The sequence below is a fragment of the Pempheris klunzingeri genome, chromosome 1, assembly GCF_042242105.1.
Source record: "Pempheris klunzingeri isolate RE-2024b chromosome 1, fPemKlu1.hap1, whole genome shotgun sequence".
Taxonomy (NCBI): Eukaryota; Metazoa; Chordata; class Actinopteri; order Acropomatiformes; family Pempheridae; genus Pempheris; species Pempheris klunzingeri.
The window spans coordinates 31,728,222-31,749,204 of NC_092012.1; the positions used below are offsets into that span (position 1 = coordinate 31,728,222).

General features: G+C 42.3%; 1 protein-coding gene across 1 annotated transcript in view; it reads right to left on the minus strand.

Moving 5' to 3' along the window:
* Window positions 1-20,138, minus strand: part of LOC139216193 (neural-cadherin) — a 241,800-nt gene extending 221,662 nt beyond the window's left edge. Inside the window, exon 1 of the mRNA XM_070847299.1 lies at window positions 19,094-20,138. Within this exon, the coding sequence (XP_070703400.1) occupies window positions 19,094-20,138 (1,045 nt within the window). The remainder of the gene's footprint in view (window positions 1-19,093) is intronic.
* Between the last annotated feature and the right edge of the window lie 845 nt (window positions 20,139-20,983).

The window sequence follows — 20,983 nt, forward strand, 5'->3', positions numbered from 1 at the left end:
AATGTTAATTCTGTCTAGATTAATAACCTTCAACCAACACAGGACTCTCCGTTAAGATATGAATAAAAAATCCTTCAAAGTTGAACAATTCCAACCTTAAGCACTTACACACTTTTAGAAGCAATACATTCTTTTTTGTACTTTATTTAGGTTTTTATTTGTGTCTTGTTTGAAGAATATAACGTCTTTTTTTTTTTTTTTTTTACATTTAAGAGTTTTTTCTTTTAATGAGAAATAAATTAATAAATACAATACATAACCTTTCTATTCACCAGTGGATTTTCCCTGTAAGAACTTATCAGACTCAGAGTGCAGCAAATGTAAAAGCTTTCATGAACTAGCTGCAGGCTGAATTATTATTGTGCTGTAGCAGCTGGTTACACACCATAGCAAAATAGACACATGACAATTTCATAAATTGTCACTTAAAGAACAAAAATGCAGACGTAATTGCATTTTCCTCTTCAAACAAAGTCTGAAGCCTATAGAGGCATGTCCATATTTCACCATCCGTGGTAAGTGTTTCATGCTTAAATGCTTAAAGTTGTGTGGAGCACATGTGCATGTGCACACATGCATGCCTCCACCCGATCATTCACATCTCTTGAATCAATGAATGACAGCGCTGCAGCCATTACTGAGTGCGCTTAACACAGAGAGGTCATGCTGTAATGTAGACCCCAACGTGGCACGGTTGCACCATCAGTCACGGTCGGCAGGTCAGACGGAAAACGAGTGGGGCACGCTCTGGCCTCAAACAGATAAACGACTCCAGCGCACCGTGGAGGCAGCCATTGTTCTGCTCTGGACCATTGCTTTCCTCCTTCCTTGAGTAGCTGGGTGTGGGGAAGGGTGGGCTATTAGCTGTGGGTGGCAATGAAAATAGACACGTGCAACATGAACACACACACAAGGACAAGGGTGTGTGTATGTGTGAGTGTGAGCAAGTTTGTACGCTGTCATTTTCTTCTGACAACCTGGAGAATAAGTCGTCAAAATAAATTGGAATGACTGGCAACTCATTTCCCACGAAGAGAAGAGAAGGGTAGATGAGGAGAAGAGAAGAGGGCAGAAAACAAGAAGGGGATGAGATGAAGGGAAGGTTAGAAGAGAGATGAGACATGAATGTATAGGAGAAGAGAAGTAAAGCAGAAAGTTGCAGAGGGCAGAATGAAGATGTAGCAGAAATGAGAGGAAAAGAAGGGCAGAAAGAAGAGAGAAGTGGAAAGACAAGAGAGCAGTGACTACCTCTGAAAGGTCAGTGTCTCCTCTTCATTTGTCTCTTTGATTGAACTTGCCAATTAGCCAAGGAGCGCTACACTCTGCACAGTGGATGGGAAACAACCTAATCAGGGCTGGGGAGAAGATAGATAGAGACGGATTGGATGGAGGAAAATGTGAACAGTGTATTGTTACACAGTAGCCATTTAGTCACATTATTGGAATCGCACTTCATTTCAGTGATTTAGCAATGTTCATCTGACAGTCACTCTAATCGGAATCAAGATGGATTTGACTGAGACTGGTTTGGATTTAGGCAGACTAAAGCCAAAAGAGAAATCAGGTGGAGAAATTAAAGAGAGAGAGACAGAAAGAGAGAGAGATAAGCACTCCAGGTCTTCACTGGCAAGAAGATGGACAGGAAATCGATGATGAGAGGATATAGGCTGATGATGCAAATTGGCATGAGGAAGAAGGAAGGAAATGAGGAAGACACACGACAGAGCAGAATGTAAAACAGAGAGACAAAGAACTCGGGATCCGACTGCTGTGGATGAACATTTCTGGTCCGAAGGCATAGGTAGCTAATATTCTGTACTCGCACTGAATGTATTAAAATGCAGTTTATCAGAATTTAAGTTCTGTCAGAATTTCTAAGCTTCTGCAGAAGTGTTTTGTCCAACACAGGGCTCCGATGAAAGATTATTTCAAGGATGACAGCTCCTTAAAGAACAATTCCAGCCTTTAACATTTAAACAATCAAAAGCAGCTACTTTCATTTTAATTGCATCCTTGTAGTTTTTACAAGGATTCAGGCCAATGTTCAACAAGCGTGCATGAAGAGTTGTATTGTATTGTATAAATCAAAGAGAAAGCATTTTCACCACCAGCAGCTGTAACCTTGAATGTCAAGAGACAGAGAATGCCAGGTCGTCGATTTGGAGGTGGATGCTGACATCCATCTCTGCGGATTGTCTTAGATTTGGTATCACTAGATGATACAGCCTGATGTTCTTCTTCATCACTTCCACTTCATCTTGACTATTTAGCGCTGTCAGCAGGTTTTAAATGGTCATTTAATTGGTGACTCTAAATTGCCGGTACCCCGCCTCTCGCCCAATGTCAGCTTACCCTTACGGATAAGCGGTATAGGCGGTACATGCATTTGTTTCCCCGTCAGGATGAATTGGCGATCTGCTGACTTTTCATCCAGCACTACCAGCAGGTCAAATTAGCCCAAATAACTGCAAAACTAATAACATTCCCATGTGCCTCTGTATTGGGTGCAAATCAGCAAATGTTGGCATACTAACACATTAAACTAGGATGGTGAACATGTTGTTGTCCCTTTTCTGGCTGCTCCCTTCCGCGCGTTAGTTTTTTATACCGGATGACACAACCCTCGCCCATTTTTGGTAGCCGGGACAGGGAGGGAGTCGAACCCAGGTTCCCCAGGCCGATGGCATGCGCAATTATCCACTGCGCTACCGGCCGGGTGGTAAGCATTAGCATGTAAACATTGCAATTGTGAATATGAAAGCCTGACAGAACTCTTGGTCTTCTCATTGTTTCTATATTATCAGACAGGCTAGTTCAGTCAAGGATGGGTCTCCTTCTAATAAGACGTTTATGAAAAGGACTGATAACTGATTTTTTAGTGAAAAAATAAGAGCCAACTGGTTTATTCTGGTGCATTCATTCAACTCCAATGGAAAACAAAAATGAAATGGCAGCCGAAAATTAAATTGTAAAAACAGCAAAGATTGAGATATGATGGGAAGGAAAAAAAAAAAATGGAGACCAAAGACGAGATGAATAATTGAATAAAGTTGAAAAATCTTTCAGTCACAATTCTCCATCTCCCTCTCATATTCTGTTATCCAATCTTGTAACTGCATCATCGTGAACTGGATCAAACCAGAGAGGGAGAACAAGGACGAGACACACGGAGAGACGGAGAGAGAGAGAGATGAGGAAAGTTGGAGCAGAAAATAGGATTCACCAACTCATCTCGATCTTCCTGTCATTAAACCATCCATCCTCCACCCATTTCCAACTTCTCTGTCACTGGAAACTGTATCGTACAAACACACACATACACAGGCACACCCACACCCACGAGAAGTCATTGATGGCCACTAAGCATTGCTGTGATCTCTCAGTCAGTGATATCGATCTACCCCAACTGGCAGCCTCTCTCTCTTTCTCTTTGCCTCTGACATGCACACACTCACACAGACACACACACTGATAGGAAGATGGTGATGACAATGACAGAACTGTCTCATGTCGTTGTGGCTGCTGTGGAGAACAACTGGCTGGCAGATAGTTTGGTGACATATGTTTGTGGGTGTCTGCACACACCTCTGGGTGTGTGGGTGTGTGTGCTCGGTTAGTACAGCTCAGGGTTTTGAGTGCAAGCTACACGAAGGATCCTCTGCTCCTACACTGAGTTAATATCCAAACATAGACAAATAAAACACTCCCACAATTCCTTTTTAATCTTTTCAATTTTCCTTTGCCTGTAAATGAATGTATTACAGCGTGCCCCCTCTCCTTCTCTTCTTCTGCATTGAACATGACTGTATAGCAGTAATTAAGAGCGTGTTGTGTTACACACCACTGCTAATCCTGCAGAGCCAACTCAATCCACTGTGTTAGCAGATTACTGCTCGCAGCATGGGCTCTTGTTATCGTGCACACGTGCACACACACACGCGCACACGCACGCACACATGCGCACACGTACACACACACGACGCAGACTCCTAGAAATACACACATGATGAAATGTTTATGTGCTAAAGTGGGTCTGCGTCTTCTATGACACCTTCAGGCATTTCTTGTTTCTGCAATTAGATTACCCCGACTCTGCAATTTAGGATGACAAGTGTTCCCTGAATCTTTTTGAGTACATTCATTGTGTGTTCTGTTGTATGCATTCAGTTTGTGCATTCACACACTTGCTTGTGTCGAGCTGGCAGTGCAGCTTCATGGGGGCCTTTGGTACTCTGAGGGCCCGTTTTCATTCTTTCATGTTGAAAGCCTTACTTACATAATGAGATGTGACCTGCTGCAAGTGTTTCTTTGAGACTGTCCTCCCAAGAAAAATGACCAGTCCTTTCAGCAAATACTCCATAACAACATATGTGTAAGCTTATATCACAAAGCCCTTTAGAAACTAAACTAAACTAGATTGTTGTCTGACTGGAGGAAAGGAGGACATGTTTTAGAAACACAGAGTCTGCAGAGGGTAGTTGGATGGCTCAATGAAACATTGGACACAAAATGGAATTGAACACTATTAATAAGGTTTAAGTACAAAATCAACTTGGTTAGGCATAGGGAGAGATCAAGGACATGACTAAATGTCTTTATTTGTTAAGAACATCATCCATCAATCCATTGTCTATAACAATTATTGACTGGAGCCAATCCCAGCTGACAATGGGCAACAGGTATGGTACACCCTGGAGTGGTCACCAGTCAGTCACAGGACGCAGGATATTCATTATGACATTACCTCTCCTCCTGCCTGGTGTAATAACATTGGGTAGTGTGATTAGTATGCATTAGTGCAGGAGAGACAGCATTGACCTACTAGTGTTTTTAAATTATTTGTGCAATACACATGCTTACAAAGCATGTTGGCTTGAGAACCCACTGTTTGCCTTTTTACAAGTAAATGAACGTGCATTGACTGACCTTTAAATTTGACTAAGCATAAATATCTTAGAAGTTCCCACCGTCCTGCTGCTTCCCCTGGACACACCCCTCCAGCCTGCTAGCTTTTCCTGCCAGCACACCATCCACACCCTCTGCCACTCCCTGTACTGTCAGCTGCCAGCCTGCTCATTCTGTTTTTGACTTCTGGAAAGGGCTGCACATTATTCTGGCTACGTCCTTCAGTGAAATCACTGTGTTGCCTTACTCCTGCCTCTGCCCTGTGTTTCCTCGTTTGGGTTTTCTGAGCTGTGAAATATAAGCTGTCTTTTCGTGCTGTGTTGTCATATGTTGCCATGCACAGTGAAAATACAAACAGCCAAGATGGTTGATGGGATGATTTTGTAATTTTATACACACATGGTGTAATTGAGCCACATGTAGAAACAAAAAGCAGCATATTGTCCAGTGGTATTTCAACGCTGATGTAAGGGTCACTTCTTTTTACTTCCTTTTCATCATGGCACTGAGCCAGTTTTGTGGTAGAGAAACTACCCCAGAGGTGATTGTCCTTTTGGTCCTTTCCCAGTGTATGAAACAGTTCAGTGATTTTAAATGAAGAAGCACAGAGGATTAGCAGTAGAGCACAGGCATTAGCTGCAGAAGCAATTGGAGTGAGTTTGGGAGCTGACATCTTGACAATCAGTTTTAATCTGAACGGCAATTACACCACAGCCACGTTACAATGAAGAAAAAGGAAAGAGAAGGGACTTTTCATTGGCTCCATATAGCACTTAACTTACTTGTGATGCAAGCACAAGTCCTTTAAATGCTCTTAAAGAATATGTGAACCGAGAGCAGCTAAAGCAATGATCCACTACCATGTTCCATGCCAATGTTTGGTTTCTAACCCCAAGTTTCTGATCACTTTCATGCTAAAATAGTAAAGAGAACTTCTGCATGTGACACATTCATAAGTCCTGCAATCCTTTGACACCAAAATGACACCATGCTGCTCACTTGCTGCAGACAGACCCTGTCCTATGACTGTCCTCCCACAAAGGTGCAGTCAAGTTCACAGTGGGCCATCGAAGGTAACAAAAGAGGGCGCTGGCAAGAAAAATAAAACCTGTAAGCACATAACAAATAAGCCATCTGCACAGAGCTGTGCTGTGCTAACAGCAGAGCTCAGAGGGGTATAGAACCTAAGAAGGGATGGATGTTTGTTGCCCCAGGACATCCTCCCCAAACTCTCTTTCTCTTCATCCTGCTCCTGCTCTCCCCTCACATTGAATTACTGTTAAAACCCCTTTGCTGCCATGGTCTTAGGAGAGGATGTAAATCATTAGATCATTGTATGTGAATATAATGACATACATGCCTATTGTGACTACAAAGAGTAGCCTCTATCTCCCTCCTGAGCTTTTATTATACTCTCTTTATATACTCCTTTCTCACGCTTTGCAGCTGCATGCATTTTCACTGTTTTTACAGTAATACAGTGAGACCACTACAGCTCTGACCTTTGCATCTTTTCCATTGCTTGCTTGTGCTGTTGCTTTTGTCGTAGGAGAGAAGGTCCCCTAAAACCATACTGGATAAGAATGTCAACCAAATTTATTTAATGTAAATCGCAAGTGCTCTTGCAGATGCGGCCATTACAGAGGTCTAATTTAACTGATTTGCTGCTGCACTCTACCCTCCGCGCTTGAGCTGTTTCAAGCTGACGGATGATCTGACAAACAACGTCGCACATGATGCCAGCTCCACTATCTGCAGTGGCCGTTACTGTAGTGGATAGATAAGAGATCAGGCACTTGTAGGACATTATTGTGTGTGTGTGTGTGTGTGTGTGTGTGTAAGTGAGAGACACAGACAGAGTGGCTTTCAATCTTTGATTCTCAACTTGTCTGTCTTTAATCAGATGAACTGACTTCCTCTGGTTCAGACAGGAAATCAATCGCAGTGAAGCACACCAATCACTGCCCCTGTCTGGCTAACCCATGCAAATGTCTCAAATGTGTGTGTGTGTGTGTGTGTGTGTTTAATATTCGCATCAAAATCTAAATTATATTTATCATTTTAATAATATTTGAGCTTTTGTGTGTATGTGTGTATTTGCACTTCATTATATTCATCTGTGTATCCTTGAATGCGTTTTGTCCACAGCTACCGCGCTTGTATGTATGTGTTTAAGCAATAGTGGAAGGGGTTCAGGAGACATATTCAGACACTGTGTATTGATCTGTTTGACAGTCTCCTCATGTCTGTAACATGCCGCAGGAGTGCAAAATTACTCACATTGATACTTTGAGTCAGACAGAAAGAACAGAAGAGAGCCTCTCTTGAAAAAAAAGTGACACTGAAAGAATAAGTGAAAAAAGGTTAATAACACAGACACACATCAACAACTGTGAGAAAATGTAATGGGGTGGGAAGAACAGGGAGTAGACCAGGAAGAGAAAAATGGGAATGCGATAAAAAACAGCTGGTGTGGACGGCGGGAGAGATAGCGGTAAGAGATGGAGGTGTGTGTATGAAACAACGGGGAGAGAATAAGAACAAAAATAAAGGGAAGAAAGGAGATCTGGTGAATGAGGTGTGGAAAACAAATCAGACACAGTGTGTGTACTGTTTGATGGTTTTAGAATACACAGGAGAAAGTGTGCATGCGGCCGCGACATGTGCAAACACACACTGATACAAGATGGAAAGGAAACACTGAAATCATATTTTAAGTGGGAAAAGAGAAAATAAAAAACCCACAAAAGGCAGTGAAAATGTGTATATGTCTATGAAAAACAGGAAAAAAGAGATGGAGAGAGGTAACAAGGAAGGAGAAGGGAGCTCTCCTGTGTGCTCAGCACATTAGAGGAGGTGCTGCGGGGCAGTGGTTAGACAGGGGAGGTCTGACAACACACACATGCACACACACACATGGACACACTCCAAACACGCGTGTACTGACCCTCCCACACACACTCCCAATTACACACAGACACACATGCAGACATTAATTGATCCCGCTGCAGCAAAGGCCGGCAGAAAGACTAGACATGAGGAAGACACACCGTGGCCTCTACCCACACACAAATAAATAGGCTACTCATATTACAGCATTGCACACTTCAATTAGGGAGCAGCTACGGAGGCACGGGACTTGAGCGTGGCAGACGACCTTCACTGAGGAGTAGGAGGAATGGAAGAAAGAGGTTATCAAAATATTAACATCTAATATATTTTAATGATGTGGTTTTGATTTGCATAAATACTTCTGAATGCTTGCTCCACGGTCTTGGATGTACCACCAAACTCTGTCTATAAACACTGAAGTTCGTCACATGTTTTTTTTTAGCAAGTCTACTCATGTATAACAAAGAAAATTCACACTGGTGATGCAACTGCCAAAGTCTCTTGGGGCATTTTCACACCCAGTTGGTTTAAACTAGTTATTTTGAATCCTAGAGCTATTTTCTCCTTTGCTGAATTCATTTGGACGGACCAAGACTTCATTGAGAAGGTGGTGAGACTCAGAGGGTTTTCAAAGCAACCTTGGAGCAACTGGTTTGCAGTGGAATGGGAAAATATGAACTGAATATTGACCGTAAAAGCAATGATGCTGTACTCCTTCTGATGCTGATTTTCATTTGATTATCGCTTAAGAATGTGTTTTTGCCAGTTAGGGAAAGGCCTGTCGTCATGTGGCTTTCTTGATATATTAAGGCTCACTCGGGAATTTGCTACGTGTAATGCAACCAAACGCTGCCAAGCAGCAGCAGCACTTCCTCTAATTTGGACTGGAGTAAACAAATGATAGGTTTGAAAATGTTCTTACATTCAGGAAGATCTCTGGGAAAATAAAATTAGCAGTGAACGCTCTCTGCCCTAGTTAGCTTAACTGCAATTAAGCCTGTTATTTCAACAGTTTCCTCAAGCACCCTTGATACCGAAGGTACATTTTTGGGGCAGATTTTCACGGAACACTGCACTTTTTTACAGGAAATATTTGATCACTAAAAGCAATCTTTCTGTAATCTAGCCAACCTTGACTGGAGAGCAAGTTTCTCTGGCAATCAATTGCAGAGACAATTTTCCTCAGACTCATTTTGAAGCAGCGAGAGATGGTGCCAAGCGATTGAAGAAGCTGGAAATATTTGATTATGACAAAGGAGGTTTACTGTTGGATTGATAATACAGTGGATTATTCTTGTTTGTTAACATACATAGCCCTGCATATAGCTATGACTTGTATCATTTATTTAGTGTAAAAGCTTGTACATTGTTGGTCAAACCAAATAAGCCAGCGTTATCTGTTGTTCTGTATATTTCCAACTGTTGAATTTGTCAGTTCTCATTCCCCATTGAATTATTTTCTTATTCTCATTGCCAATGCTGGCAAATGTTAACGCTATGCCTGTGAGATATGAAAAAAAACAAAAACAATCCGTGATCATAATAATGGCAACCAAACATCTTGATAACAACATGTAACAGTAATTAATGGGAACATTTTTAATTGTTTCATTTCCTTTCGATTGTTGTGTTCTGAGTCAGTATTTCCCATACCAAAGCTTTATCTCGCAATTAACAATAGTAGCCCTGATACAAATCATTGTTTTCCATATTTTATCTTGCTGGTCCACCTATCAAGGTTTGTTTCTCCAAAACAAGATTTTCCTTTTTCATGTCAAGTTATTCAGATTCACAACACATTTTAGAGCTCAGCAGCTGAGATGCTCTGACCGGGAGCATTCCACTCAATCTGACAAGGACTTTGACTGTGAAAAAGAAATTACTCAAAAAAAAGTTGACTTCCATACACCACTGCCCCCATTCACCTCTGAATTTCATTCCACACTTTAGGTAGAAGCATTCATTAATCCATAAACCATGCCAGGCTGTGATATATTGAAATTAATCTTCCAGTTTCTGAGTTCACTGAGGTATTATATAGGCACTCTATAGTCAGTCAGTAAACAAAGGAATAAAGGCTGCCTGGATTGGTTCTTACCCAATGTCCATTTTACAATAGCTTTTATTAGCTATGTCATACACCAACCTCCTGTTTTCTGCACTCCATGTTTAGATCAGGAGGTAGAAGGTATAAGAACTGAAAATAAACTAATCATAGAAATAATGAACTTCACCTAAGCATTAGACGTGTTCTTTATGCTTGATACTTTAAAATTGTTACACCATTTGTAAAGAAAAAAAGAATTTAAATGAGCAATGACAGGATGAACAACATCAGGGGAGAAAATCAGGTTGGAGAATAACTGAAAAAGCACAAAAAACATGGTGATATGGATTTTGTATAAGTAACGACAGACAGAACACTCTGTCATCTATGTTACTGCCTTACAGTTCAGTTATAAGTGTGACATTTAAGCAATATGATGAAGGCCACTGCGAATCAAACCGGTGCAACATAGCTGATGATACAGGTGTTTAAATATATAAATGGTGGACCACAACTCAAGCCTGACATAAAAAGAGCAGAGGTAAAATTGTAAAACAGTCGAAATTCCATTAAAAAGGTGAGGATGCTGCTAAAAATCTAATTTATTACTCAGAAATTGAAATTGATCTTGGCACAAATTGTTGCTGCCAACTACAATGAATTATTCATCATGATTTTTGGAGGATATAACTATGCAAATAGAATAACACATTAACAGTGGGATCACAGGTATCCCAGTAGAGCTTTGTCTGTCCTCCATTAGTAATCAAACTGATAGATAGAGAAATAGATAGATATATAGATGGATAGAGAGAGAGAGACAGGGAGAGAGAGATAGAGCTGCTCTTGGTGTTTGTGATGGCTGGATGCCTACTACTGTGATGACAAGTGTTCAGGTCTATTAAGCACAGAGCACTGGTTTTATATGGTGAGTCTTTCTCACTTTCCTGCCACTGGTCAGTGTCAGCTTTTGGAGGTTTGGCTCTCTTTGATACTGCATTGCAGCTGGCTCCTTGGAGAACAAGACAATGGTGTAGAATCACTTATGGATTGTAGGGACATAATTCAACTAATGTGCGACAGTGGTATAGAGAAAGTGGGAAATGTTACATTAGTGCTGATCAGGTTATTTATAAGAATAAAGGCAGACATAATGTGCAGTACCAGCATTAGTTAACAGCTTATTCACTAAAGCAATGGTTAGACATTTGCTAGACAGGTGCTGTGGACAATACCAATAAGCCGACTACATCAGTTATCTTCAAGTTAACATACAATAGGTTAAGGCCCCAAGGTGGACTTGTTTGTTGCATCTCTTTTACTGTATGTCCCTTTTAATTTTTTTCTTAAACCAGACCCATGCTCTTAGAACAGGCCATATATCCCTCTGGGTCTCTGCCTTGCTGGTAAATCTCCTCAGTCCAGTAGTGTGAGCCTTTGTAAAGCAGCCTCTAGGGCTTCAGTTATGGACATCACATTGCATTTCTTTAGACGCCATGTCCTGTCTGTGATCATTACTACAGCACTCTGTAGTTGAGCCAACTTAACAACCTGTTCACCTATTGCCTTCCTATTGGTTTCCAGCATCAGCTCCGAAGACAATGGCTTTGCGTTGACTTTGTAATTCTCAAAGAATCAGGCTGCAATCACAAAACACTCTCCCAAATGTACAGTAACCTGGTTCCTGATGCCTCAGTGCAATGACTGCTAACTTTGTGCATAATGTTACATATGGGACTGGTGTTTAAAATTGCATTGTTCTATTTTAATGCTACCCACACAGCTGAGATATTCTTGTTTGGAAAAGCAATTATACTGGCACTTAAACAGCTGTTTAGTTTAACGCTGCAGAGGTACAGCTTCGGCACATTAAAGAAAGTAAATATGCTATTAAAAAATTATTGAAGAATTGTAAAAAGGAGAATTGCACAAGAGGCATGAGTCAAATGGAAACAATGTCTAGGACACATTAAGAATGTATTATTCTGATAGATACTCTTCTCCTACAATATTCAATCAATAGATGACAGTTTTAGCTTTTCAAACCTTAAACGGTTTCTTTTGTCACTGTGCAGTAGAAGGTGTTTAAAATTAAAAGCAATAATTCTAAAAGGGGATTTTTGAAAGGTGGCTACTGACATGCCTAGTTGCTCATATCTGACATTAAACAATGAAAAGCTTTTAAGGTTTCAGTTCAACATTGATGGATTCCAGGTCAGGGCTCAATTGGGGTACAAGACTGTCTCCAATCGTGTTCAAGCACAGAGAATATTGGCAGCCTCTCCTGGTCTCTGCAGTGCATTTGGATTTGGATGCAAATCTGTCAAACGGGTCTCTGTCACAAAACAGGAAGAAGGCAGTGCTCTTCCAGAACAAATGATGCTAAAGCTTTAAGAGTTTCTGGCATTGACAGATGGTGTGAGGAGTGAAAAGTCTATTTAAAAAAAATCACTTCCATCATGTTTATCCTCTGTAAAGCCGGCCAAAAGCAAGAGAACAGTAAATTACAGTATAACAAGACTTAAGAGAAATAATACAACATGTCATGGCTGTGACACTTTGGTATGATTACCAAATATATTTGAAATATTACATCACTTGTAACTTGTAACAAATGTTGCATTTTATATTCATTAACATCTTTAACTTGACGTGAACTGGCACTAATTCCTGTCAGAACTTAAACTTCTACTGGAGCCATCAGTTCCTGCTATTACTTACTTACTTACAATTGACATGACATTTGTCATTGAATGTTTGCATTTAAACTCCTCTCGGTGCTTTAACGTTCAACTTTCAAATTACGAAGACATTTCAAAAGCTCTGACAGCTTAACATGTTTCAGACAGTTTGTTTCAACTCCAACTTTCACACACCATGCACTCTTTATTTCCTCTGAAAATCTAGCCTTCCTTATGATTAAAATCTAAGATGCTAAATTCACTAAACTTTTAACATCCTTAACCACCCCTTCATCTTCACAAACTCTGTACAACTGAGCTGTTGCTTTACTAATTTACTGGTGCCAAAGCTAAGAGGAACAGTGTTTTCCATTCCACTCTGTGCTCACGGCAGATCGTACAGTAACTCTCTATCAGCCTTCCAACCAGACAACTGTGCCAGTTAAAGCCAGCAAATCTACAGCACATTTGACAGTATCTGACGCTGAGAACTGGGATCCTTACAAACTGCAGTTGGCAAACCATTGGTGAAAGACTTAGAGTCACCAATCTGAAAATGAGCTACAGAAACTCAAATTGAACGTGTGTTTCTCCAGAGGCTCTGCACCAACCAACAGAGGCGCAGAAAATGAAGCAAATGAAAAGAGCAATTCGAAACGCCTCTGCAATTGCAGTGAAAGCAGTAGGCAGACTTTAAAATGTTTCTTAATGAGCCATTTATACAAGAAACATTAAAAAGGAAAACAAAAACAAGAATTATTGGGTGGCGAAGAGATTACAGGGGGAAAGAGCGCAGGTAGAGAGCCACTGAAAGTCTGCCGTGAAATGCAGTTTAGCCAGGGTGAAACTCCTTGATGAAAGCAGAGTCTCTCTGGATGAGCTCAACTGTGTGTGTGCTGAGAGTGTGCGCCTGTGTCTGTGTATTTGCTGTAGACAAGAAAAGACACACATTGAAATAAGCCAAAAAAATATTCAAGTGTCTCCACACTGGGTTTGTGCGGGTTAATGTGCGTAACCAAGCGTGTGTGCTAATTGTGTCTGCATGCACGTGTGTGTAAATAAGTGCTACTTATGCTCTTTGAAGGAACAAATGGATGCAGACTCCATTTCATCTCGATAAACAAAAGACGAGTAACATATGCAGCTTACAGGCTTACCTCTCTGCCATCTGTCTGGATGTAGAATGGTAATTTGGCAACCTACAGCACAATGTTGTATTATGTGAGTAAACGTACAGTATGTCTGCGTGTGCATCTGGATGTACAGGCGTTCCGTGTGCATTGTGATGACCGAGGAGCCTAAAAACAACCTTACTTTGGTCGACGTGTCCACATGTACAGTATGTGTGTTTACACGAGTGCGTGTGTGCGTCTTGGGTTTAGCTGTGAGTGGCAGAGATCTGCGTGAGATCAACTGACAGTTGTCTTGATTAAAACCAGCTGTTTCTCTTCATTAAACACAATCCCATGCAAGCTAGAACGCGCACGTGCACGGTCCGCTACACACACACACACACACACAAACACACACACACACACACACATGCAAGCAGAACACAATATTTTTATTGAGAAAATGATGTAAAATGATGCAAAATCCATAAACCACCAGTTAAATGTTCTAAAGCAGTGGTTTCCACTCATCCTCCTGGAGACCCACTGCCCTGCATGCTTTAGGTGTTTCCCTGCTTCAACACGCCTGACTCAAATCAGCTTGTCATCAAGCTCTGCAGAGGCCTGATAACGATATTTTCATTTGAATCAGGTGTGTTGGAGAAGGGGAACATCTGAAGCATGCAGGGCAGGACCAGGATTATTTAATAAAAACTCGTTAGGTTTGTACAAAGTGTTTTTAAATGAGCACTGTTAACACTGAATTACTATGGTGACTTATCAGTTAGGGACAGAATTACTCATCCAAAAAAATACAATAAAACTTTGAAACTTTGGTAATATAATATTTCGGAATTGTAGTTTTCATTCATTTGATTTCTTTCAAAACATAGACGTATGAACAGATACTACAAATGATGCATTACCGAAAAACAATACAGACGTTTGGAAAGTTTCTAAATAACTTTCAGATGCTGAAACTGTAAACCACATACGGTAACCTCCTCGTTCATTTTGCTTTAATAATTTAAGCACACAGAGATGGCAGCTCCGTAACAATGTCACAGAAAATTCTCTTTCACACATAAAAGTACAAACACATCTTGAGACTTGGCATGACCAGGAAATAATTAGAGAAGAGAAAAGGAAGAAAAAAATAATTGAACCTTTCTCTACGCCGGCAGCTCAAATTGGGCTTCAAAATACGTGTCACATCTCTTGCAAAGAATGTGTAAATGATGTGCAACACATCTCTGACTGAAGAGATGTCAGATAGTTGTGTATGAATTCTGCAGCAATTTGGAGCAACTCTGACAAGCACTATTTTCAATATTAACACTAAAAAGATGACTCCCTGGAACGTGAGGTTTGCTGATGCTGCTGGTCCCACTGAGAACCCCAGTTGCTCAGTGCAGCCTTCAGCTTGTTATTTTGGTTCATCAGTCAATGTAATAGACCCTCTGGGGTTTACACGGTAACTGTAACATTTATTTTTCTTTTGATAAAAACATTTCCTTTAAAACCCGTTCTGTCATTTAACAAAAGAAGCCAAATGTCTCACATGTTTTCTCTCTCTGCAAATCCAAGTACATTTGACTCTCATCAGAATGTCCATTCTAGCTTTGCAAGTTTTTATACTATGCCACAATGTAATCTGCACCGAAAAAATGTTAGGTTTGATACCCAACTCTAATGAAACATAACAGGATTTCCAGGAGTTGTCGGGTCAAATTCGAACTGAAACACCAGAGGTTAGAGTCCATTGGAGCACCTCTCGCTCTGTTACTCCCCTCTGAGTATTCATTTAAAAGAAAATATTCCAGAGATGTACATTTAAGGTAGATCCATAAGTGGTAGTTTAATTTGTTTGGAATAAACTCTTTAATTCTCCTGTCATAACAGCCACCATATTCACTGTCACAATATGTGACCAGAAAATAAATGCATTACAATCATTAGCTAAAAAGATTTCTGCAGTCTCTTGTCTATGTGACTGCAGTGCTGCAGTGTTGCTGTTATATATACATACAAAAAAGAATAAGAATAAGACACAACCAGAAAAAAAGTAATGGCGTGGCTTTTTCAAAAGGGAAAGCTGCACAGACGGACAAAGGACTTCTGTGTGACCAGCCGCCTTAATTATTTCATTCATTAACCATTTCATTAATTAATGAGCTAACAGGAGCCACTGCAGTCAAAGAACAGTGTCATATTGGTTGTTTTACAGGGGAAGGAGGGAGAATGTTTGAGGAAAATTAATGGAGCAATCACTTGGTGGTCTTTTAAGTGTTGGCTTAGGACAGATGTGCACAAATGCTGTACAAGTGGCCTCAGGAAAATAAAAGAAAGCAGGGAGTAATACTGTCTTGTTTAAAATGAAGAGTAGCTGCATGTTAATAAGACACCCTGAAAAAAGCAACGGAAAAGAAAAACCTGTGTGACACTTCTGTGTGAACACAGGAAGGCTAGTTTTTGTCACCTACTGTTGGAGGACATGGCTCTGACTAATAGTCCTTCTTGGGGATTTACCCTCATAACCCCTTCATGCCGTACCCCAACTTTCACCAAGAAGTAACTGTGTGACAGTGTAGACTCATTTATGTCCGTACAATGTAAGTAATGCAGCTAGACACTAAACTCCAACACTCCTGAAGCTCATCGGCACTTGTGGAGTGGGAATGCTGACAAGAAGTGATATTAGATCCTGATATATAAGGCTTCTACCCTCTAACACACAGACAGGCACGCAAACACACACACACACACACACACACACACACGTCCGTCCCTCGAAGAATCATGTCAGAAGCTCTCTCTCCGGCTGTGTTAAACTGTGCCTCCACTCAAACTAAATCCCTGGAGTGAGAGGGAAAATAAGAGCTTGAAAGTAAGAGAGCAAGAGAGAGAGGGAGCAAAAGCGAGACAGAGAGACAGACAGAGAGAATGAGATGGGATTACAGGGATAATGTGAGCAGATGGAGGGAGGTCGAGGCTCCATCAGGACTCTCCACTCCAAACGGATTAAAAGACTTCAACCGAGCCACCGACATCCGAACTGATGCCGCGTTCCTCATGCTTGAGACACTGAGATGAGCCGGGCTTGCCCCCCGCCGCCCGCTGCTAAGCCCGGAAATGAAAACTTGCTGTCTTTCAGCATGACGCAGTAAACAGTTGGGTCATGGGAATGTATTTCTACCCACTGTCCCCCCCCCCACTCATTACCACCCTATCAAACACATAAAAGGTTAGGCTTTTGGGCTTTTTTTTAAAAAAAACATCCATTTAGGAATCATTTGCGCTGATCCTCCTCTTTTAAACTTCGTATTAACGTGAATCCTGTTAAGAGCAAAACACATCACAATTGAGATATAGATGCACCCGAGGCACACTGAAAATTCAGCCCCCCATAACCAGCACTGGTCAAAAGGGGTCGGACCACATAACTGACAATATGCCATGCGTATTTACTAATCTTCATGCACACTAAACCATTTTCCACTTCTATATAACTCGTCCTTATTATAAAAAATACAGAAGACGCTCCTGTCATTGCCTGCTTTACAATATATTCACTTTTGTTCAAATTGATTTGTAAAAATAAAACCTTGTTTTGTTTAGTTACCAGCAATATTCTGACATCTCATTCTCGACAAGAATGTTGTTATTTCAGCTGTCTCCTGTAAGTTTGATCCATTCTAATTTGAAAGAAAACCACAATAACACAGTCTGTCAGAAAATATTAAACTCATTTAATTTTCGACAGAGTGCAGGGGGAAAAAATCATCCACCAGTATTTCTTTGGATGGTGAAATTTGTTCTACTTGCTTGAATTTAAAAAAGTTCGGAGACCTGCCGACGATAATGCAAGTGTGGTGAATTTTGATGCCAAAATTCCCAAATGAGTGCCTCCTTGAAATCAAGCGGCGGCTGAAAGTAAGAGGATGGAGGATGCAGTAATACTGCACAGTAAGGGTAAACTGTCACATTTCGCTTTAAAAACATATTGTTTTAGTGTTGGAGTTTAGTTATCTCATCAATATTAATGTGTTTAAGAAGGAAGTGATTGTGACAAATAGCCAACACTGCATGCAGTTACTGGGATAGTAAATTAGCACTGTGTGCCAAGAGCAGGCTCAGCTTCTTTTCTGCATCAGGATAGTTTGCATTACCAAGACCAATAGGTCACATTGATTGGGTCACTCCCCCAGTCAAATGCAGTTAACTGGTCTTAATGGAACAAGTTGTAGAACTGTGTTCCTCCAGTCAAATTGTACAGACAGACAGATAGCTAGATAGCTAGATGGATAGACAGATAGACAGATAGATATAATCAAGAGTAAAGTTAGTATTAGACCTTTCCGGAGGATACAAACTGTTTTTGCTCTTTGGTCTCTAGTGCTCAGCGTCACGGCCAGTTGGCCCAGCGTTTCATCCTCTCACACGCGCATTTATTAAGAGGAACGTGGCTGCATGTCAGCTCCCTCTCTGTATCTCTGCTCTCGCGCTGCTTTATCCGCAGGTGATAATTAACCTGTGGGTACGGTGGCCGTTACGTGCCGCGCGTCTCCCCTGACATCCCAGCATCTGTTGCTGCTGGCAGCGGCAGCAGACATGTTCACGCTGCCCTAATTTATCTGAGCGCGTGAATCATCATCATCACCGATGAACGCCACTCAGTTTAACCTCTGCTGTAAACACAGAACACTCTGACTCCGCTTACAGTCAGACTCCCCCCGGGCAAGCCTGCTCTTTTCTGAGTCCACGCAGGATTGGACGTGGTTAGTGCACGGATGTGAGGACGCCTGGGAATGCTGATGTACTAGCAGCAGCACTCAGGGTGGCACTTACCTCTGCAATCACATCACTGGTTAGAATCTCACTAGAGCTGACTTATACAGTGTATATGTGTGGAGTTTCACCCATTCATTTAGGTTTCTTTACACCTAAGCCAAACCATTTTATACAGTGATCTAAGAATAAAGATGCAGCCTATGTGATACTGGTCTCAGGCTTCACTCTCTTACGATTATAACTCCACTTTCAATATAGGATGTTAGTGTTTACCCTAACCCTGGGACAATGTCATCACAACACTGAATCTAATTTATATTCGTTGTAATGGCACCGGCTCTGTGCGTAATTACGCATAAAATGCAATATGAGAATGCAACCAAATTACACAAAAATATGGTATGATAATAGAGGAGAACATGTTATTAGTAAGATTTGCACACACAAAAAAAAAATATATATATATATATTGTTTTGCTCGACGTGCCTTGAGTGGAGCGCACACAAGACAAGAAACGCGCTCACAAAATACTGTGTAACTCTCTCTCTCTCTCTCTCTCTCTCTCTCTCTCCCTCTCTGTCTTCCGCGCTTTCTGTCGCACACACACACACACACACCGGGTCCTTCACTCACACACATGCTAGTTCGTCTTTTGCGCACTCACCTCTTTTATCCTGGACTTTGACGGTGATCTCCACCAGAGGCTCCGTCTCCCGGTCCAGCCTCCGTGATATGACTATATCCCCGCTGTCCCGGCTAACGCTCACCGGTGAGCTCTCCACATCCGGCTCAACCAGCTCAAATGCCGCTGACTGAAACTTCACTGGGTTCAGGTTCATCACCACTGAACCGATCCCTGCGTCCTCAGACACGTTGATAAAAATGGGACTTTCTGATTCCAGCACTGACCTGGACCTTCTCTCTGGCACTTTAGGTTTCCGTTTCCCCGTTTGGGGGTTCATCGAGGGCGCAACGGGCCATTGCCGTGGATTGATCTCAACAGCAATGCTCTGGCTCGTGCGTGATGGCCATCCACGGTCCCGTGCAAACACTCTAAACTTAATCGGTTCATCCAGACCGAGAATGGAGTCCACCAAGAGGATGTCCCCGGTTTTGGGCACCGCGTAGAAACTCCCGTTTCTGGGCAGGGCGAAGTAGAAGAGCTCCGCGTTCTTGCCGCTGTCATCGTCCCGCGCGGTGACCGAGTAGATCACCGTGCGGAGCGCAGTGGCATCGTCCAGGCTCAGTTTCACATCAGCACCGGGGAAAGTAGGTTGGTGGTCGTTGGTGTCCAGGACGTCCACCTTGATGGACGCCACCTCAGCGATTACCGGAGACTCCGCTTCCTCCTCCCGAGAGAGTCCCGCGCATTGCCCGCAACACAAACCGAGACCCAGTGCGTACTCACCCCGTTCCTCCCGGTCCAGAACCCCAGATGTCTTCAATAAAATATGCCCCCGTTTGTGGTGCGCAAAGACACGGAAATTCTCGCTCCCGTCTCCCAATAGTTTAAAGTGCGCTGCTGCTGAGCCGGATTCTCCGGTATCACACAGCCTCTCCGAATTGAGCCGCTTTAACGGGACGCTCAGTCCATTGACCCGGGAGCCCGGAGACGAGTTCTCAAATACATGCCCGTGAAAGAACGGCACTTGGTCCACGGTCCTGTTCCCGAGAGCGCACGAAACCATAAAAAACGCGATCCAAATCATGACTGAATATCTCACTGACTCCACTGCACTAAAGCGCTCTTGCCACACCGAAATCCATGGGTGCACTCGTTCCTTGGGGGTATTTTTTCCTCTTTCCCTGTATGATCCCAAACTTCCATTAAATTGGAACGCATATATTCGTGGGCGCCATACTTCATCTCGACGCAGGAGAACTTTGTCCCTGTGACCATGTACTGTGCGTCTTGCTCCTCTCGGGCTCTCCTCTGTTTGCTGTCTCACCAGCAGCGCTGTCTGTCTGTGCGCGTCCCAGTAAAAAAAAAAAATGCTTCTTACAGCTCGAGTGCGCGCTTACCTCTGTTCCCTTCCTCGCTCTCTTTAGCGTGCGTTGTTTCCGACCGATCGCACACGGGGATCCCACTTAATCCGTCTTCCGTTTGAGTTGCTGCAAACTGCGCGACCCTACAGCGGCTTGCAATTAAGATGGACCAGACCTTTTACTAAATGGAAATCAGTTTTCATCGCCACTCAAATGTACTAGTGATACGTGGTTCATCACGAGGATGTCGCACGGAACAGGCTCTTTTACGCATGCTTTGCCAAAGCATCCAGCGCAATGCATCCGTAGCAGAGTGATGCGGCGGTAACGGATTCTCTCTTCGGAAACCAACTTCTCAGCAAAGGAGCTGTGAGTCGAATCAACTCGTGCTCTGCGCGCGCGCGCAAACACCCACACTGTCACAGCCAACAGCGCACTGTTTGTGTGCGTGCGTGCGTGCGTGCGTGCATGTCAGGGCTATCCTCAGGGAAACAACCCGACCTCGCTTCTCCCGGTGATCAATGACCAGTCTTGCACGTCCAGATCCATCACTCCTCTTTCCAATAAC